General features: G+C 44.6%; 1 protein-coding gene across 2 annotated transcripts in view; it reads left to right on the forward strand.

Moving 5' to 3' along the window:
* Positions 1 to 2441: 2441 nt before the first annotated feature.
* Positions 2442 to 16974, forward strand: part of LOC141049752 (alpha-2-macroglobulin-like protein 1) — a 164499-nt gene continuing 149966 nt past the window's right edge. The window contains exon 1 of one of the 2 annotated variants that reach the window (XM_073546479.1): positions 2442 to 2630. In XM_073546479.1, the coding sequence (XP_073402580.1) occupies positions 2563 to 2630 (68 nt within the window). In that variant the 5' untranslated portion in view covers positions 2442 to 2562. The remainder of the gene's footprint in view (positions 2631 to 16974) is intronic. The other variant, XM_073546478.1, reaches the window with a different exon arrangement.

Here is a 16974-nt window from a genome sequence, read left to right on the forward strand (position 1 = left end):
TCTGGATCTCCTTTGTTTTTAGGTAGAACTGAGATAGAAGCTTCCAACATCTCAGAGGGAAATTGACCTATATTGGAAGCATGGTTAAAGACCAAGGTAAGGTGAGGTGAAAGGATAGTGTTGAAAGCTTTATAATATGTATTGGTGAACCCGTCGGGGCCTGGAGATTTGTGGAGGTCGAGCTTGTTGATGGCTTCCTCAATTTCTGATTTGTATATTGGGGTGGATAAGAACGAAAGGTCATTTTCAGAAAGAAGGGGGAGGTTAATAGATGAGAGGTAATTGGCAATTTCTGCTGTATTCTGAAGCGAAGATGTGGGGTTGGTATTTAAGTTGTAGAGATTGGCATAAAATTTTGCAAATTTATTTTAAATCTCTTGAGGATGGCAAATTTTGGAGTTTCCTACAAGAGATTTGATTCTGTTTATTTTACTTTGAATTCTGCTATTTTTAATTTTGTTGGCCATGTATTTTGTGGGCTTGTTTAGAGAGGTATAAATCCTATCTATCCTCTAGGTCGGCCATTTTGATTCTCAGTTTTTGTACTTCGGCTGATAAGTATTGAATGTCGACTGAGGACTCCTTCGACTTTCGTTCAAGTTTGCACAGTCTTTCTTCATGATTAGCTAGTTGCCTGTCGATGGTCTCACAATATTTTTTAAAGTTATCCATTTTTTGGCTTAATAGCTCAAAATTTTTGTTCATAGAATTAAACAGTTTACTGAGCATGTCTTGGCTGGGGTCTTGAGGGCTAGCAGATTGCTGAGATGGTGGATGGCCAGGTCCTGGATCCAGAGCAGATTTTTCAGATCTAAATTTGGTTTTAGCGGGAGTTGGATTAGGTGATGTGTCGCTTGACACTCCTTCGGAGTCTGAGATCTCCTCTTGATTTGAGCAAGATTCGGCCCGAGCTCCTGGAGTTCTCCTTTTTTTGTTGTAGGAGGTATCCATAGTTCCGCTGAATAATATGTTGATATCTGTTTCGAATTAGGGGTATTGAATTGAGAAGACAGATTTGTTCTTCTAGTTTGACCTGAAGTAAGAGGAAGGTCCCTTGTAGGAGACCTGGATCTCAATGGACTTAAGGTATTGTCTTGTGGACTAGTTTGATGCCTGTTCCAGGAGGAAATTTCCATCTTTCGTTGATTTTGTGACTTGGGAAGAGATGGAGTAGAGAGTTTACCTTTGGACTTGGAATTGCTCATAGTGGTAATAAAATTGCATTGAAATGGAGAAACAGAAATATAAAAGATTTTTGCGGCGTCGCAGTAGCGATCTCAAATGGAGTCGCACAGAAATTGTAATGCGGTAAAGTCTCCTCTGGGATTTTTAGTGCGATACCAAAAGATTGTGATGAGGAAGGAAGACTTAGTAAAGTCTTGTTTGAGGCCGCTTGGTTCCACTGAGTCTCGTTAGGGAACTTGCGAACAGAGTCAGGGTCTAGTGGAGACCAAATAGGGACGCTTGCGTCTCCAGCAGTAAGAGGGATCGCAGAGGGATCGCGGAACCTCGCAAAGGTAGGTCGCTTCTGCGTCCCGATTATGGAGCTTGCAGAAGGTCACAACTGCGACCCGATTTACGGAGCTTTGTGGCAAAAGAGGGCCTCTCTGCTTACCAGTCAGTCCCGTTCTGTGTCCGCAGTCCTGATGTGTCTGCAGGATGCTGATGGTGTGTGGTCTGGACCAAGAGGGCCTGTATTCTCGGCTCCGGTCAGAGGTGTGATGAGGCTGACAGCTCTGGAAGTTAAGTCTGTCGCTACCAGCTACTTTAGCCCCTGGCTTTGCGGCCTAGCAGCAGGTTTTAGGCCTCAATCCTCTTTGGTGCCCCGGAAGATCAGAGGTCGATTTTTACTGGGCCTGAAGTGATCTCTTGGGTGTCAGATTTAGCGCTGAATGGCCTGTTTTAGCCGCTGTGGAAGTCAGATTAGGGAGGTATACTCTCCAGAGCTCCAAAACCTACATCCACCTCATGTGGGATCTAGGCAACGCCCCCACGCCATCTTTGTTTCATATTTTCACATACAAAAACTTATCACCATGATTTTCTTCCTTCACCTCACCTCTAGTTGCACAGAGGTTTTTCCACCATATCTCAGCCTGATCTAACAAGCCAGCTTAATTTAAACATACTCTCTGTCCCTTCAATACACACACTGAACAAAACCTATGCATTTTCTGCACAAATTTATGTTTGTCAGAATCCCCCTGGTGCCCCACAGTAGATGAAAAGTTTGAAAATGCTGTTAAATTTGACTGCTAAGTTATTTAATAACCTGTATATATTGGCCTCATCCAAGGTCCACTGTTTATTGACTTCTGTATGTTTGAGTTGAAAGGTCCACATTGGCACAATTCTCTGAGTGATAGAATAGTAAAATAGATTTGTCAGCAGTTATTTGATCAAGAACTTGTGTTGCAATGTAATATTTAAGCCAAAATTCCCCACACAAAAAGATCTCTTGCCCTGAGTCATTTCTTCAAAGTTACAGAAGAGGTCTAATCTGCCTTAATGTTAGTGGTGCTAGACAATCTCACAAAAAAGAAGCAAAAGTCTTAACTGAAAATGTGGCTTCTCCTCTTGTCAATATGTTTCTCCTTTTTATCCTTGGAAAAAGCATCAGCTTCAGAACCGTGAGTTGATTGATGTTTTTTACTTGACTTTACCTTAACTAAAGAGATGTGTTGATCTGAAAAGTAATTTACAATTTCATGCTAGCCAAAAGCCTGAAAGCCAATACATCCAGACAAGGTTTATTTTTTACTTTAGACTTTTAAATTCTTCACTTGCTTTACTTTTACCATTTACTAATCTCAATGATTCAACTACTCATGATAGATCATAGAAAAAGCTAATCCTGTATGAGTTGATGAACATTGAAGTCAACATTTGGTATATCTAAAAGGATTACCCTTCTGTTGTACCAGACCCATGCTGCTGATACATTATTGCAGGTGGTCCATTACAGATCTACTGGTCTTGTTTAAATTTTCAGATCATCATTCACATCCTAGGTTCATAAAATCATCTTCCTAACCAGATATTCTCAGAATTATTTTACCACTTAGTAGCAAACACCAATATTCTCATATAAACATTAAAGAGAAAGTGTCACCATTAAAAAATCAGTGCAATCTGCAGGCTGCATGTTATAGAGCAGGATGTCGTGGCCACATAATTTGGGATTTTCTCAGACGTTGTGCTTGTTCCAAGTTAAATTGTAAAATTCAAATACGTGCACAAAAGAGCCACACTGATACATTAAGAATCAAAGCAGATGTCTCTTTATTACATCATCTGGACAGTCTTTATATAGGTTATTAGTATTCATACAGTATATGGTAACAATATAATTGGCTGGTCTTATCTCTAAATATGTGCTGGCATTAGCATACATACATCCCATTGGCTAAAGGTGAGTCTGTCTACACCCAACTGGAAAGTTAGATGTGTTTCCTCTCCTTAGTTTCATTTATCCAACTTTCCCATGTTTTCTCTATGTCCATCAGAGAAAGACATTCCTGAGGGACACCTTAATAATATAATATTTATTTATATAGCGCCAACATATTCCGCAGCACTTTACAATTAAGCGGGGACATGTACAGACAATAAATTCAATGCAAGTTAAGACAAATTAAACAGTGACATTAGGAGTGAGGTCCCTGCTCACAAACTTACAATCTACAAGGAAATGGGGGGGACACAGTAGGTGAAAAGTGCTTGTTATTTCAGGTCTAGCAATTATAATAAATAGAGATTTTCATATAAAGCTGCATGATCCGGTCATCAGCCAGTGTGTTTAAGTGCAATAGTCAAGTATCAAGTGCAGTTATCGTGTGCATGGAGGGTGTGGTGACAGATGAATAGTAGGGTGCAGATTCAGAATAATATTTGGAAGGAGGGAACAGGGCAAAGACAGTTTACTGAGTAGTTGATGTGGTAGGCTTGTTTGAAGAGATGGGTTTTCAAAGCGCGCTTGAATAGGTATCAGTCTGATCATCTGGGGAAGTGCATTCCAGAGAGCTGGTGCAGCACGAGAGAAGTCTTTGAGACAGAGGTGCGAGGTTCGGATTACGGGGGATGTTAGTCTTAGGTCATTTGTAGAACGGAGGGCACGTGTAGGGCGATAGACAGAAATGAGAGAGGAGATATAAGGTGGTGCAGAACTGTGGAGAGCTTTGTGGGTGAGAGAGATGAGTTTATACTGGACCCTGTAGCGAACAGGTAGCCAGTGTAATGACTGGCACAAGATGGAGTCATCGGTGAAGCGGCTGGACAGAAATATGACCCTGGCTGCCGCAATCAAGATGGATTGGAGAGGAGAAAGTTTGGTAAGAGGGAGACTGATCAGAAGAGAGCTGCAGTAGTCCAGACAAGAATGAATAAGAGCGACAGTAAGAGTCTTAGCAGTATCAAAGGTGAGAAAAGGTCGGATTCTGGAGATGTTTGTAAGATGCAGGTGACAAGAGCGAGTGAGTGATCGGATATAGGGAGTAAAGGAAAGTTCGGTGTCGAATATGACCCCAAGACAGCGGGCATGCTGCTTGGGAGTTATGGTTGAACCGTCCAGGGTTATTTCGATGTTAGGTAGAGTGAGGTTATTAGAGGGGAGAAACACGAAGTTCAGTTTTGGAGAGATTTAGTTTCAGATAGAGGGAGAACATGATGTTAGAGACAGCAGACAGACAATCCTTGGTATTTTGAATTAGGGTAGGGGTGATATCAGGGGCAGAAGTGTATAATTGGGTGTCATCAGCATAGAGATGATACCGGAACCCAAATCTGCTGATTGTTTGTCCAATAGGGGCAGTATATAGAGAGAAGAGGAGCGGCCTAGGACTGAGCCCTGCGGGACCCTGATAGTAAGGGGACAAGGAGAGGAAGAGGAGCCGGCAAAAGATACAGTGAAGGAGCGGTCAGAGAGGTAGGAGGAGAACCAGGAGAGGGCTGTGTCCTTGAAGCCTATAGAGCGGATCATAGTGAGGAGGAGCTGGTGATCCACAGTGTCAAATGCAGCAGAGAGATCCAGGAGAATCAGCAGGGAGCAATGACCTTTCGATTTAGCTGTTATTAGATCATTAGAGACTTTAGTGAGAGCAGTTTCAGTGGCGTGTAAATAGCGGAAACCAGATTGTAAGGGGTCGAGAAGAGAGTTATCTGAGAGATAGCGGATTAGACGGGAGTGGACCAAGCGTTTCAGGAGTTTAGAGATGAAGGAAAGGTTAGAGACAGGTCTGAAGTTAGCAGTGCAGTTCTGCTCCAGGGATGGTTTTTTAAGTAAAGGGCTTATGATGGCATGTTTAAAAGAGGAGGGAGATATACCTGAAGAAAGAGAGAGGTTAAATATTTTAGTCAGGTGAGTGGTGACCACTGGAGAGAGAGACTGCAAGAGATGTGAAGGAATGGGGTCACTGTTGCAGGTTGCAGGCCGAGCAGAAGCGAGGATCTTGGAAACTTCTTCTGAAACAGGCTCAAAGATGTCTAGTGAGCTTGAGGTGCGGCAGGGAAGGGGATCCAGGCACTGAGGAGATTGGGCTGAGATATCCTGATGGATGTGGTTGATTTTTTCTAGGAAATAAGTGGCCAGATCCTCACCGCGGAGGTTGGTGGTGGGGGCCTGTACTTTAGGTTTCAGGAGGGAGTTTAATGTTTCAAAAAGTCGTTGTGGGTTGTTGGATAGTGAGGTGATGAGGGTGGTGAAGTAAGATTGTTTGGCCAGATGAAGGGCAGAGTTATAGGTTTTGAGCATGAACTTATAGTGGATAAAGTCTTCTGCTAAGAGAGATTTTCTCCACTGCCACTCTGCACACCATGAGCAGCGCTGAAGAAAGCGTGTTTGCATTGTGTGCCAGGGTTGTCTGTGTCGGGTCTTTCTGCGTGTAGAAAGTGCTGCTTCATCTAGGGCATTTTTTAGTGTATTATTGAAGTGTGACAATGCTAAGTCTGGACAGGAGAGGGAGGAGATGGGGGCTAAAGATGTGTCTATTCCGATAAGTGTGGTAAGTGGGGGTGTCCCGGGTGAGGAGACAATTCTTGACAGAGAAGGAAAGAAGGCTGTGGTCTGAGAGCGGGAGAGGGGAGTTAGTAAAGTCGTGCAGCGAGCCTGGACGGGAGAAAACCAGGTCCAGAGTATTCCCGTCCTCATGTGTAGGAGAATAAGTAAGCTGTGAGAAGCTGTGAGTGGTCTAGAAACTGTCGGGGGGATCCTTGAGGGCGATAAACAGCCGCCACTTGTAAGGAGGAGGGCTTAAAGAGTATGATGGTGTGGAATTCAAAGGAAGGAAATGTAAGTGATGGAATCGGGGGGATGACCTGGAAAGCACATTGTGATGAAAGGAGCAAACCAACACCTCCACCCTGTCTGTTCTCAGGTCTGGCGATATGTGAAAATTTCAGCCCACCAAAAGAGAGAGTGGCAGCAGCGGTGGTGTCTGAATGCTAGATCCAGGATTCTGTAAGAGCCAGAAGGTTAAGGGAATTAGAGAGGAAATAATCGTGAATAGTGTTGAGCGATACCATCCAATATAGAGAAAGATCGGATTGGATCGGCCCAATACCCAAAAAGTATCGGGTATCGCTGATTCCGATACCGGTAGTCCCATTTAAGTCAATGGGACAGAAATATCGGAATTAAAAAAACCCCTTTCTTTCCTTGCACATCCAGTTCGGGAGGGGGGAAGAGTGTTGGCGGACACTGTGCGTGTCTGTGTGTACGGGCTTGATCTGTGCGGGCCTGCCGGGGGTCTGTACAGGCCTGCCGGGGGCCTGTGCCGGCTGCCGGGGGCCTGTGCTGGCTGTCGGGGGTCTGTACGGGCCTGCCGGAGGCCTGTGCCAACTGTCGGGGGTCTGTACAGGCCTGCCGGGGGCCTGTGTCGCCTGCCGGGGGTCTGTACGGGCCTGCCGGGGGCCTGTGTCGCCTGCCGTGGGTCTGTACGGGCCTGCCGGGGGCCTGTGCCGGCTGTCGGGGGTCTGTACGGGCCTGTCGGGGGCCTGTGCCGGCTGCCGGGGGGCTGTATGGGCCTGCCGGGGGCCTGTGCCGGCTGCCGGGGGTCTGTACGGGCCTGCTGGGGGCCTGTGCCGGCTGCCGGGGGTCTGTGCGGGCCTGCTGGGGGTCTTGTGTGCGTGCAGGCATCGTCCGATGGGACTACACATCGTCTGTGCCAGCTGCCGGGGGCCTGTGCCGGCTGCCGGGGGTCTGTACGGGCCTGCCGGGGGCCTGTGCCGGCTGTCGGGGGTCTGACCGGGCCTGCCGGGGGCCTGTGCCGGCTGTCGGGGGTCTCTACGGGCCAGCCGGGGGCCTGTGCCGGCTGCCGGGGGTCTGTACGGGTCTGCCGGGGGCTGGTGCCAGCTGCCGGGGGTCTGTACGGGCCTGCTGGGGGCCTGTGCCGGCTGCCGGGGGTCTGTGCGGGCCTGCTGGGGGTCTTGTGTGCGTGCAGGCATCGTCCGATGGGACTACAAGTCCCATCGGGCTATGCCTGCTACAATGACAGTGATTGACACATTAGCCAATCCGGCTAATGTGTTGAATGTAAAAAAAAAGAAAAAAAACATACATACTACATACACACTACATACATACTACATATATACAACATTCATACAACATACATACTACATACTTCATATATACTACATTCATATAACATACATACATACTACATATATACAACATTCATACAGCATACATACATACTACATACATACTACATACATACTTCATATATACTATATTCATACAACATACATACTACATATATACTACATTCATACAACATACATACTACATACAGTATATATACATTCATACAGCATAAATACATACATACTACATAATACATACATACTACATATATGCAACATTCATACAACATACATACATACTATATACTTCATATATACTACATTCATACAACATACATACATACTACATATATACAACATTTATACAGCATGCATACATACTACATACAACATACATACTACATACATACTTCATATATACTACATTCATACAACATACAGTACATACATACTACATATATACTACATTCATACAACATATATACATACTACATTCATACAACATACATACATACAAAATTCATACTACATACTTCATATATACTACATTCATACAACATACATACTACATATATACTACATTCATACAACATACATACTGTACATACATACTACATACTGTATATACTACATTCATGCAGCATACATACATACTACATATATACAAAATTCATACAACATACATACATACTACATACATACTTCATATATACTACATTCATACTACATATATACTACATTCATACAACATACATACTACATACATACTACATATACACTACATTCATACAACATACATACATACTACATATATGCTACATTCATACAACATACATACATACTACATTCATACAACATACATACTACATACATACAACATGCTACAGACATACAACATACATACTACATACAATACATTTATACAATACATACATATAGACATACAGAACATATAACATAGAGTACATACTCACCATTACTTGTCACTTTGATCCCCGAAGCCAGTGTCAATTGTGAGAAAAATATGAAAATAACAAACAATATACTCCCTGATCCGCAGAAATCCATGAGTGTCCCACGAGTGTCCCACGACGATCTCCCGTGGACAACAGAAGCATCAGCTGATGCGACCGCTCTCTAGGGAGCTCCAGGAATACAATGACGGGGGTAGGTAACCTTCCGCACTGTATTCCTCCGCCACTGTAAAAAAATAGTCCCTAGTCTCACTTTTGGCATTGCTGTGTGAGAAAGTTCCCACGCAGCTTTTGCCATAAAGTGACACCAGTGAACGATAGTAACCTCCCAGTGATGCAGTGCAGGAAATCGTCGTGGGACACTCGTGGATTTCTGCGGATCAGGGAGTATATCGCTTGTTTGTTATTTTCTAATTTTTTTCATAGATGACACTGGCTTCGGGGAACAAAGTGACAAGTGATGGTGAGTATGTACTCTGTTATATGTACTGTATGTCTATATGTATCTATTGTAGGAATGTATTGTATGTAGTATGTATGTTGTATGTCTGTAGCATGTACTATGTATGTATGTTGTATGAATGTAGTATGCATGTTGTATGTAATATGTATGTAGTATGTATGTAGTATGTATGTTGTATGTCTGTAGCATGTTGTATGTAGTATGTATGTATGTTGTATGAATGTTGTATATATGTATGTAGTATGTACAGTATGTATGTTGTATGAATGTAGTATATATGTATGTAGTATGTACTGTATGTATGTTGTATCTCTTCCATAAGATGTAGAAAAGCCTGTGGCCTGGACGGAATCCTACCAGAAATGCTGAAGTACAGCCCACCGGAAATACAGGCCGCAATGGTTAAACTCTTCAATATTGTGCTAAGTGCAGTCTACTTCCCTCGTACCTGGAATCAAGGCCTCATCACACCCATCCACAAGAATGGGGACAGGTATGACCCAGCCAACTACAGAGGCATATGTGTCAGTAGCAACCTGGGAAAACTGTTCAACAGCATCCTGAACAAAAGGATCCTCAGTTTCCTCACCGAGCACAGCATCCTCAGCAAGAGCCAAGCAGGGTTCATACCAAACCACCGCACTACCGACCACATCTACACCCTGCACAGCCTCATTCAGAGCCACGTGCACAATACAAAGAATGGGGAAGATATACGTCTGTTTCGTGGACTTTAAAAAGGCCTTTGATTCGGTGTGGCACCCAGGCTTATTCCTGAAACTGCTGGAGAGCGGAATAGGAGGAAAGACCTACGATGTTATCAAAAGCTCCTACACCGAGAACCTCTGCAGTGTGAGTGTGAACGGTAGAAGAATGGCCTATTTCCAGCAGAGCCGGGGAGTCAGACAAGGCTGCAGCCTAAGCCCAACGCTCTTCAACATTTACATCAACGAGCTGGCCACCGCTCTGGAATCTTCCACAGCACCAGGTCTTACCCTCCACGACGCGCAGGTGAAATTCCTGCTGTACGCAGATGACCTGTTGCTTCTGTCACCAACCGAGAAAGGCCTCCAAGACAACCTGAAAATCGTAGAGAAATTCAGCTCCACCTGGGCTCTACCGGTCAACCTAAAGAAAACCAACATCATGGTGTTCCAGAAGAGAAAGAGAAAATCAGACCAGCACCCTTCATTTGTCCTCAACAACTGTGCCCTTACAGGAACGGACAAATATACCTACCTGGGCCTAGAGATTCACCAGTCAGGGAGCTTCAAACAAGCCATACAGACCCTGAAAGACAAGGCCAGCAAAACCTTCTATGTCATCCGAAGGAAACTCTACCATCTGAAGTCACCAGTGAGGGTCTGGTTAAAAATCTTCGACTCTATCATCGCACCAATCCTCCAGTATGGCAGCGAAGTCTGGGGCCCTCCCACCTACCCAGACTGGTCAAGGTGGGATTCCAGCCCAACAGAAATATTCCACCTGGAATTCTGCAAGCACCTTCTCCAAGTCCATTGGAGCACCTCCAACAGTGCTTGCCGGGCCGAGCTGGGCAGATTCCCTCTACACCTAACGTTTCTAAAGAGGGCACTGTAATTCCGGGCTCACCTACAAAGGAGCAATCCAAGCTCCCATCACCATAAAGCCCTGACACATGTAGGTGAAACAGAAAAACCAGGACCCTCGGAACAGCCCACCCAAACCCAACCTGACCAAAACACCAATCACAACAACCTGACAAAAGCCGGAATCAGGAAGATGGTAGACGAAGGCCAGGAGAGGTACATAAGTGACTGGAAGAATGACATCATCAGCTCACAGAAACTGACCATGTACCAGAGTCTAGAGAGAGACTACAGACTGGCCCCATACCTGGAGAAACTCCCGGACCCCAGAGACCGCAAGATCCTGAGCCGGTATAGACTCAGTGCCCACAGTCTGGCCATCGAGGTCGGCCGACACAGGCAGAGCTACAAGCCCAGGGAGGAAAGACTGTGCCAACACTGTGACCAGGAGTCCCTGGAGGATGAGACCCACTTCCTGCTACACTGCTCCAAATACTCAGCAGTGAGGGACACACTTCAGGAGACTCTCACATCTCTTCCCGGATTTCATCACCATGAAGGAGGAAGAGAAAACATATATCCTGCTGGGGGAAGAAGAGAGAGCAGTGGAGATAGCAGCGCAATATGTGAGTGCATGCCATAGGCTGCGAGAAAGAGAACTATGATATGCCATGGACTTCTATAGCCCCCATCCTGGATCTGCCCCATGCCCCCCCATTCACCTTCCCTATGCCATGGACTTCTATAGCCCCACCCTGGATCTGCCCCATCCACCTTCCCTATGCCATGGACTTCTATAGCCCCACCCTGGATCTGCCCCATCCACCTTCCCTATGCCATGGACTTCTATAGCCCCACCCTGGATCTGCCCCATTCACCTTCCCTATGCCATGGACTTCTATAGCCCCACCCTGGATCTGCCCCATTCACCTTCCCTATGCCATGGACTTCTATAGCCCCACCCTGGATCTGCCCCATCCACCTTCCCTATGCCATGGACTTCTATAGCCCCACCCTGGATCTGCCCCCACCCACTTTTTCTACAAACCCTACCCAACATCCCTACAGTCCCTATCCCTATTCCCTTTTGTACATTTGCTTTGGCAAAACTAATGTGTATTTAGTCCTGCCAATAAAGCTTCTTTGAATCTTGAATCTGTATAAATGTAGTATATATGTAGTATGTATGTTGTATGAATGTAGTATGTATGTAAACTGTGTTCCAAATTATTATGCAAAAAGAGTTTAGGAGTGATAAGGTTAGAATTTTTTTGTTTGTCATTTAAACTCATTGATGGTGATGTGTGTCAGGGCTCTTTATATCACTGAAAGCAATTGCAGATACCTGTGCAAATTAGTTTGGCAGGTGTGTCCAGATAAAGGCAAGACTACTTAAGAATGCTGTTCCACATTATTAAGCAGCCTACATTTTTTGCCAAAATGGGAAAGAAAAAGGATGTGTCGGCTGCTGAGAAGCAACAAATTGTGGAGTATTTAGGTCAAGGCATGACTACAATCAACATTGCCAAGACACTTCATTGTGATCATCGCACAATCAAGGAGTATGTAGCTGATTCCCAGCACACACGTGTGCGTGCTGATAAGGAAACATTGAGGACTCTTTGCAACAGGCAATTGTGTCAGGTTAAAAGAACAGCTGCAAAAATGCCTTGTCATAGAAGCAGACAAGTTTTTGAAGCTGCTGGTGCCTCCAACGTCCCCCGAACAACAAGATGCAGGGTCCTTCAGAGGTTTGCAGCTGTGCGTAAGCCATCCTGTCGACCACCTCTATCCACTGCACACAGGCAGAAACGGCTCCAGTGGGCCAAACGATAGATGAAGACTGACTTCCAAACTGTTTTGTTCACCGATGAGTGCCATGCAATGCTCGATGGTCCAGATGGATGGAGTGGAGGATGGCTGGTTGATGGACACCCCATGAAAACACGGCTAAGGCGCCAACAAGGAGGAGGTGGAGTAATGTTTTGGGCTGGAATCATGGGGAGAGAGATTGTCGGCCCCTTTAGGATCCCTGAAGGGGTAAAGATGAACTCCATAATCTATGTGGAGTTTCTAAAACAGCACTTCCTGCCATGGTTCAAGAGGAAGAACCGTGCTTTCCGCAGCAAGATCATTTTCATGCTTAATAATGCACCGTCTCATGCTGCAAATAACACATCTGCATCTCTGGCTGCTATGGGCATAAAAGAGGACAAACTTATGGTGTGGCTACCATCTTCCCCTGACCTCAACCCCATTGAGAACCTCTGGAGCATCATCAAAAGGAGAGTCTATGATGGCGGGAGGCAGTTCACATCTAAGCAACAGCTCTGGGAGGGTATTCTGTCCACATGCAAAACAACTGAAACACAAACCATCCAAAAACTGACAAATTCAATGGACGAGAGAGTTCAGAAGCTTCTTTCCAACAAGGGGTCCTATTTGCAAATGTAACATCACCTAGAAAAAAGTTTTGACTTGAAAACTGTTTGATTTCATTTTGTAATAAGCTGATAATGCTTATAATTTCACAATTGACCATTTTTTTGTTCAAAATAAAAATAAAAAGGTTGAAAACTCTGCTGTGCATAATAATTTGGAACATGCATTTTGAGTATTTCTGATTTTTAAAAATATACTGTTTTCATAGGCAGTTTGTTCAAAATCATTGCAATTATACTAGAACATTAGATGACTGGAAAATAACAATGACTGCAATTCATATAGGTAATTTAGAGAAAATATGAGGAAATATTTTTTGCATAATAATTTGGAACACAGTGTAGTATGTATGTTGTATGAATGTAGTATATATGTTGTATGTATGTAGTATGTATGTATGTTGTATGAATGTTGTATATATGTAGTATGTATGTTTTTTTTTTACATTCAACACATTGTAGTCCCATCGGACAATGCCTGCACACACACAAGACCCCCGGCAGGCCCGTACAGACCCCCGGCAGCCTGCACAGGCCCCTGGCAGGCCCGTACAGACCCCTGACAGCTGGCACAGGCCCCCGGCAGGCCCGTACAGACCCTCGGCAGCCAGCACAGGCCCCGGGCAGGCCCGTACAGACCCCCGGCAGCCGGCACAGGCCCCCTGGCAGGCCCGTACAGACCCCCCACAGCCGGCGCAGGCCCCCGGCAGGCCCGTACAGACCCCTGACAGCCGGCACAGGTCCCCGGCAGGCCCGTACAGACCCCCGGCAGCCGGCACAGGCCCCCGGCAGGCCCGTACAGACCCCGGACAGCCGGCACAGGCCCCCTGCAAGCCGGTACAGACTCACGGAACAGGCCCCCGGCAGACCCGTACAGACCCCCGGCAGCCGGCACAGGCCCCTGGCAGACCCGTACAAACCCCCCGCAGTCGGCACAGACCGCGCATCATGATGCGCACAGACCATGCATCATGATGACATCATTTCATCAGCCAATCACAGCCACAACAGTGGCTCATTGCATTATGGGGACTTCCGATTCCGGTATCCGATATTGAAAAAATATCGGTACTCGGTATCGGAATTCCGATACAATGAATATTGGCCGATACCCGATATTTGCAGTATCGGAATGCTCACCACTAATCGTGAATGTAAGTTAGTTTGTTACACACAGACCGTGCATTCCAGAGAGCACATTGGAAAGCGATAGGAGAAGGCATACACTGAATGTTAATAAGATTAGCAGGGTTTCTATATGCAGCTGGAGGAGAGTAATGTGTGCTAGTGGAGGGAGGCCCAGGGCTGGGGGAGGTGTCACCTGCAACTAGTAAAAGGAGAAAAAACAGAGCAGGTGGTGGGATGATTTGTATGAACGTTTTGAGTGCTGCATGGAGGTATTGGATGGTTTGGAATGTGAGTAGAGCCTCAGAGTTATACATGGGAGAGGGGAGAAGGGAGGGGTGGATATGGAGAGAGTGCACAGAATGTGTTAAAGGGCAGGCGAGTTTTTAGAAAGCAGAAGTAAAAACAAATAAGCAGCAGATTGATATGATCAATGCATAATGTAGTACGACGGACCAAGAAACATGTTTGTATGAAAAACTTATGCACCTTACCTGTCTCCTGCCCTGTCCAACTGCCATTGTCTAACTGCCAAACACTTTATCCTGTTGCATTTAATATCTGTTGCATGCGTGACCCCACACGCGTGCTATCCAAGCAAGAGCTAAATATATATGAGATGTCTGCTATCATCAGGCACCAAATGGACACAATCAGTAATTAATCAATTAGCACAAGGCCAGAGCAGGCATTACTATCCAGGGTAAACAACCAATGCTTAGCAAGGCCATAAAACAGTGAAAGAAAGGGATAAAAAAATGTTTTGAACACTTTAAAGCAGAAACCAAAAAAGGAAAAAAAAAAAAAAAAGAACCACCACAGGAGTGATGGATTAAATACCATGAAAAAATCTTGCTACATATGATACCTTATCACAAAACACACATTGGCTCAAAATCCATCTTGAAAAGCACAAGAGAATATATGCAGACTATCCACAATAGAGTCAAGATATATACATAATTACTGCTCTCACAAAGGTGACCTGAGTAAATTAATACATAGCTTTGTGAGAAACTAGTCAATACAACCTGTGATTTAAACATTTAAATCTCTGCTCTTTTTCAGATTTTTGTCCAGGGCAATCCTATCAGTGACTGACAGCTGTATCTGTATGCACTCTTATACAAAGAAAATTGTCATTTGCTTATAGGACCTCCCACTTGTCTAATAATCACACAAAAAGCTTTGATTAAAACCCAGGTTATACTGATTTTTTTCCCCATAAAATTCTATATTTTAATCTATTAAGATCCCCCTGATTTAACAGGATACCTGCAGATTGGACTGCATATTCATGGAGACAGGTACCTTTAAATTTTGGGGTTTGTGGATTGAAAAATTTGAACAAGTCTACAAACACAAATTATTTACTAGCTAGGAATATTGACCCTTCACACATTGCAAAAAAACTACATAGCCAAAAATTATTTGGAAACACCATTCAAGGCACTAAAAATGTTCCACCTTTCCACCACTCCACTAACCAACAGAGAAGACTATTTTTTCTACATTGGGTTACCGCTATTTTGAACCCAACTGGACTTACTTTTCCCTAGTTCCCTACTTCTCCTTGACCATCATATTTCATTTCAGTATAGAAAATTCCTAAAGGATGCAGCTCTGTCCACATCTGTGCTATTATTGCCTATAACTGAACAGAATTACAAAATGATGGCAGATGACAGATACTAACAGTATCTGATAGAGCCTGGATTGTCCAACTTTTTCACAAAATCTGCAATGAAGCCTCCAGTGCATATGGGAACACAGCCTTGGAAGGGATTTCTGGCCTGAATACATTGATTAATTATCATTTAGATAAGTCATCAATGTCAGATAATATGCAAATTGCCTCTTCAGAGAGGAAGAGAACTTGAACTCTATAGCGCCACTTGTTGGTAGTAGCGATCCTACAAGTCACAATCAACCCTTTAATGAGTCTTGTAATATGACTTAGGATAAAAGCCAAATCAGAATCTCAGTTTGCAGACACGGTGTTTCGGGCTATTGGCCCTTGTCAGTAGGGATGGGCGAATCTACTCGTTAGGACTCGTTACTCTGCGAGTAGTAGGGGACTCGCAGGAGTCGGTACTCTGCGAGTTTCCAAGCGATTACTCGCACAGTAACGAGTCCAATGCAAATCAATGGCAATCCTATTTTTTTCAGAGTTTAATACAAGCAATCCTATTTTGTTAGCGATTTTGTGTCCCGCTGCTGATACAAAATCGCTAAGAAACTAGGATTGCTTGTATTAAACTCTGAAAAAACTATTAGGCCTCTTCCACACTTCGGTTCTCTCTCTCTCTCTCTCTCTCTCTCTCAGCACAGGAATTGCTGTAATACTCGCATCCCCATTCATTATTAACATTGGACTCGCTAGACTTGCAACGAATACCGAGTTTCCGACTCGGACTCGTTACAGTCTAGCGATTCCGAATATTTCAGGATTCGCCCATCCCTACTTGTCAGTGCAAAGTATGGGAACTGATTTGGCTAGGTGAGGGGCTCTGGACTGAGGTTTAAGGGGTAAGGTTTCTCCTTGTGGAGAGTGACATACCAGCTCTGGCTTGTTAAGGTAAGGAGACTTATTCGCCGTGCAATGCTCCTCTGGGAGAATAATATGCAAATTGCCTCTTCAGAGAGGAAGAGGATTTGAACTCTATAGCGCCACCTGTTGGTGGTATTAGCGATGTCAGATAGGCAGTGATCCGAGACCTTGCACTCCCACCAATCAGGTGCTGTTAGATCCGCTAGCCAGATGTAAATGGCTAATGAAGCTGAACAATACAACTACCCAACCCTGTTTTCAGCCTAGTGAC

Source organism: Dendrobates tinctorius, unplaced genomic scaffold, assembly GCF_039654945.1.
Source record: "Dendrobates tinctorius isolate UK_male_01 unplaced genomic scaffold, ASM3965494v1 ptg000147l, whole genome shotgun sequence".
NCBI lineage: Eukaryota > Metazoa > Chordata > Amphibia > Anura > Dendrobatidae > Dendrobates > Dendrobates tinctorius.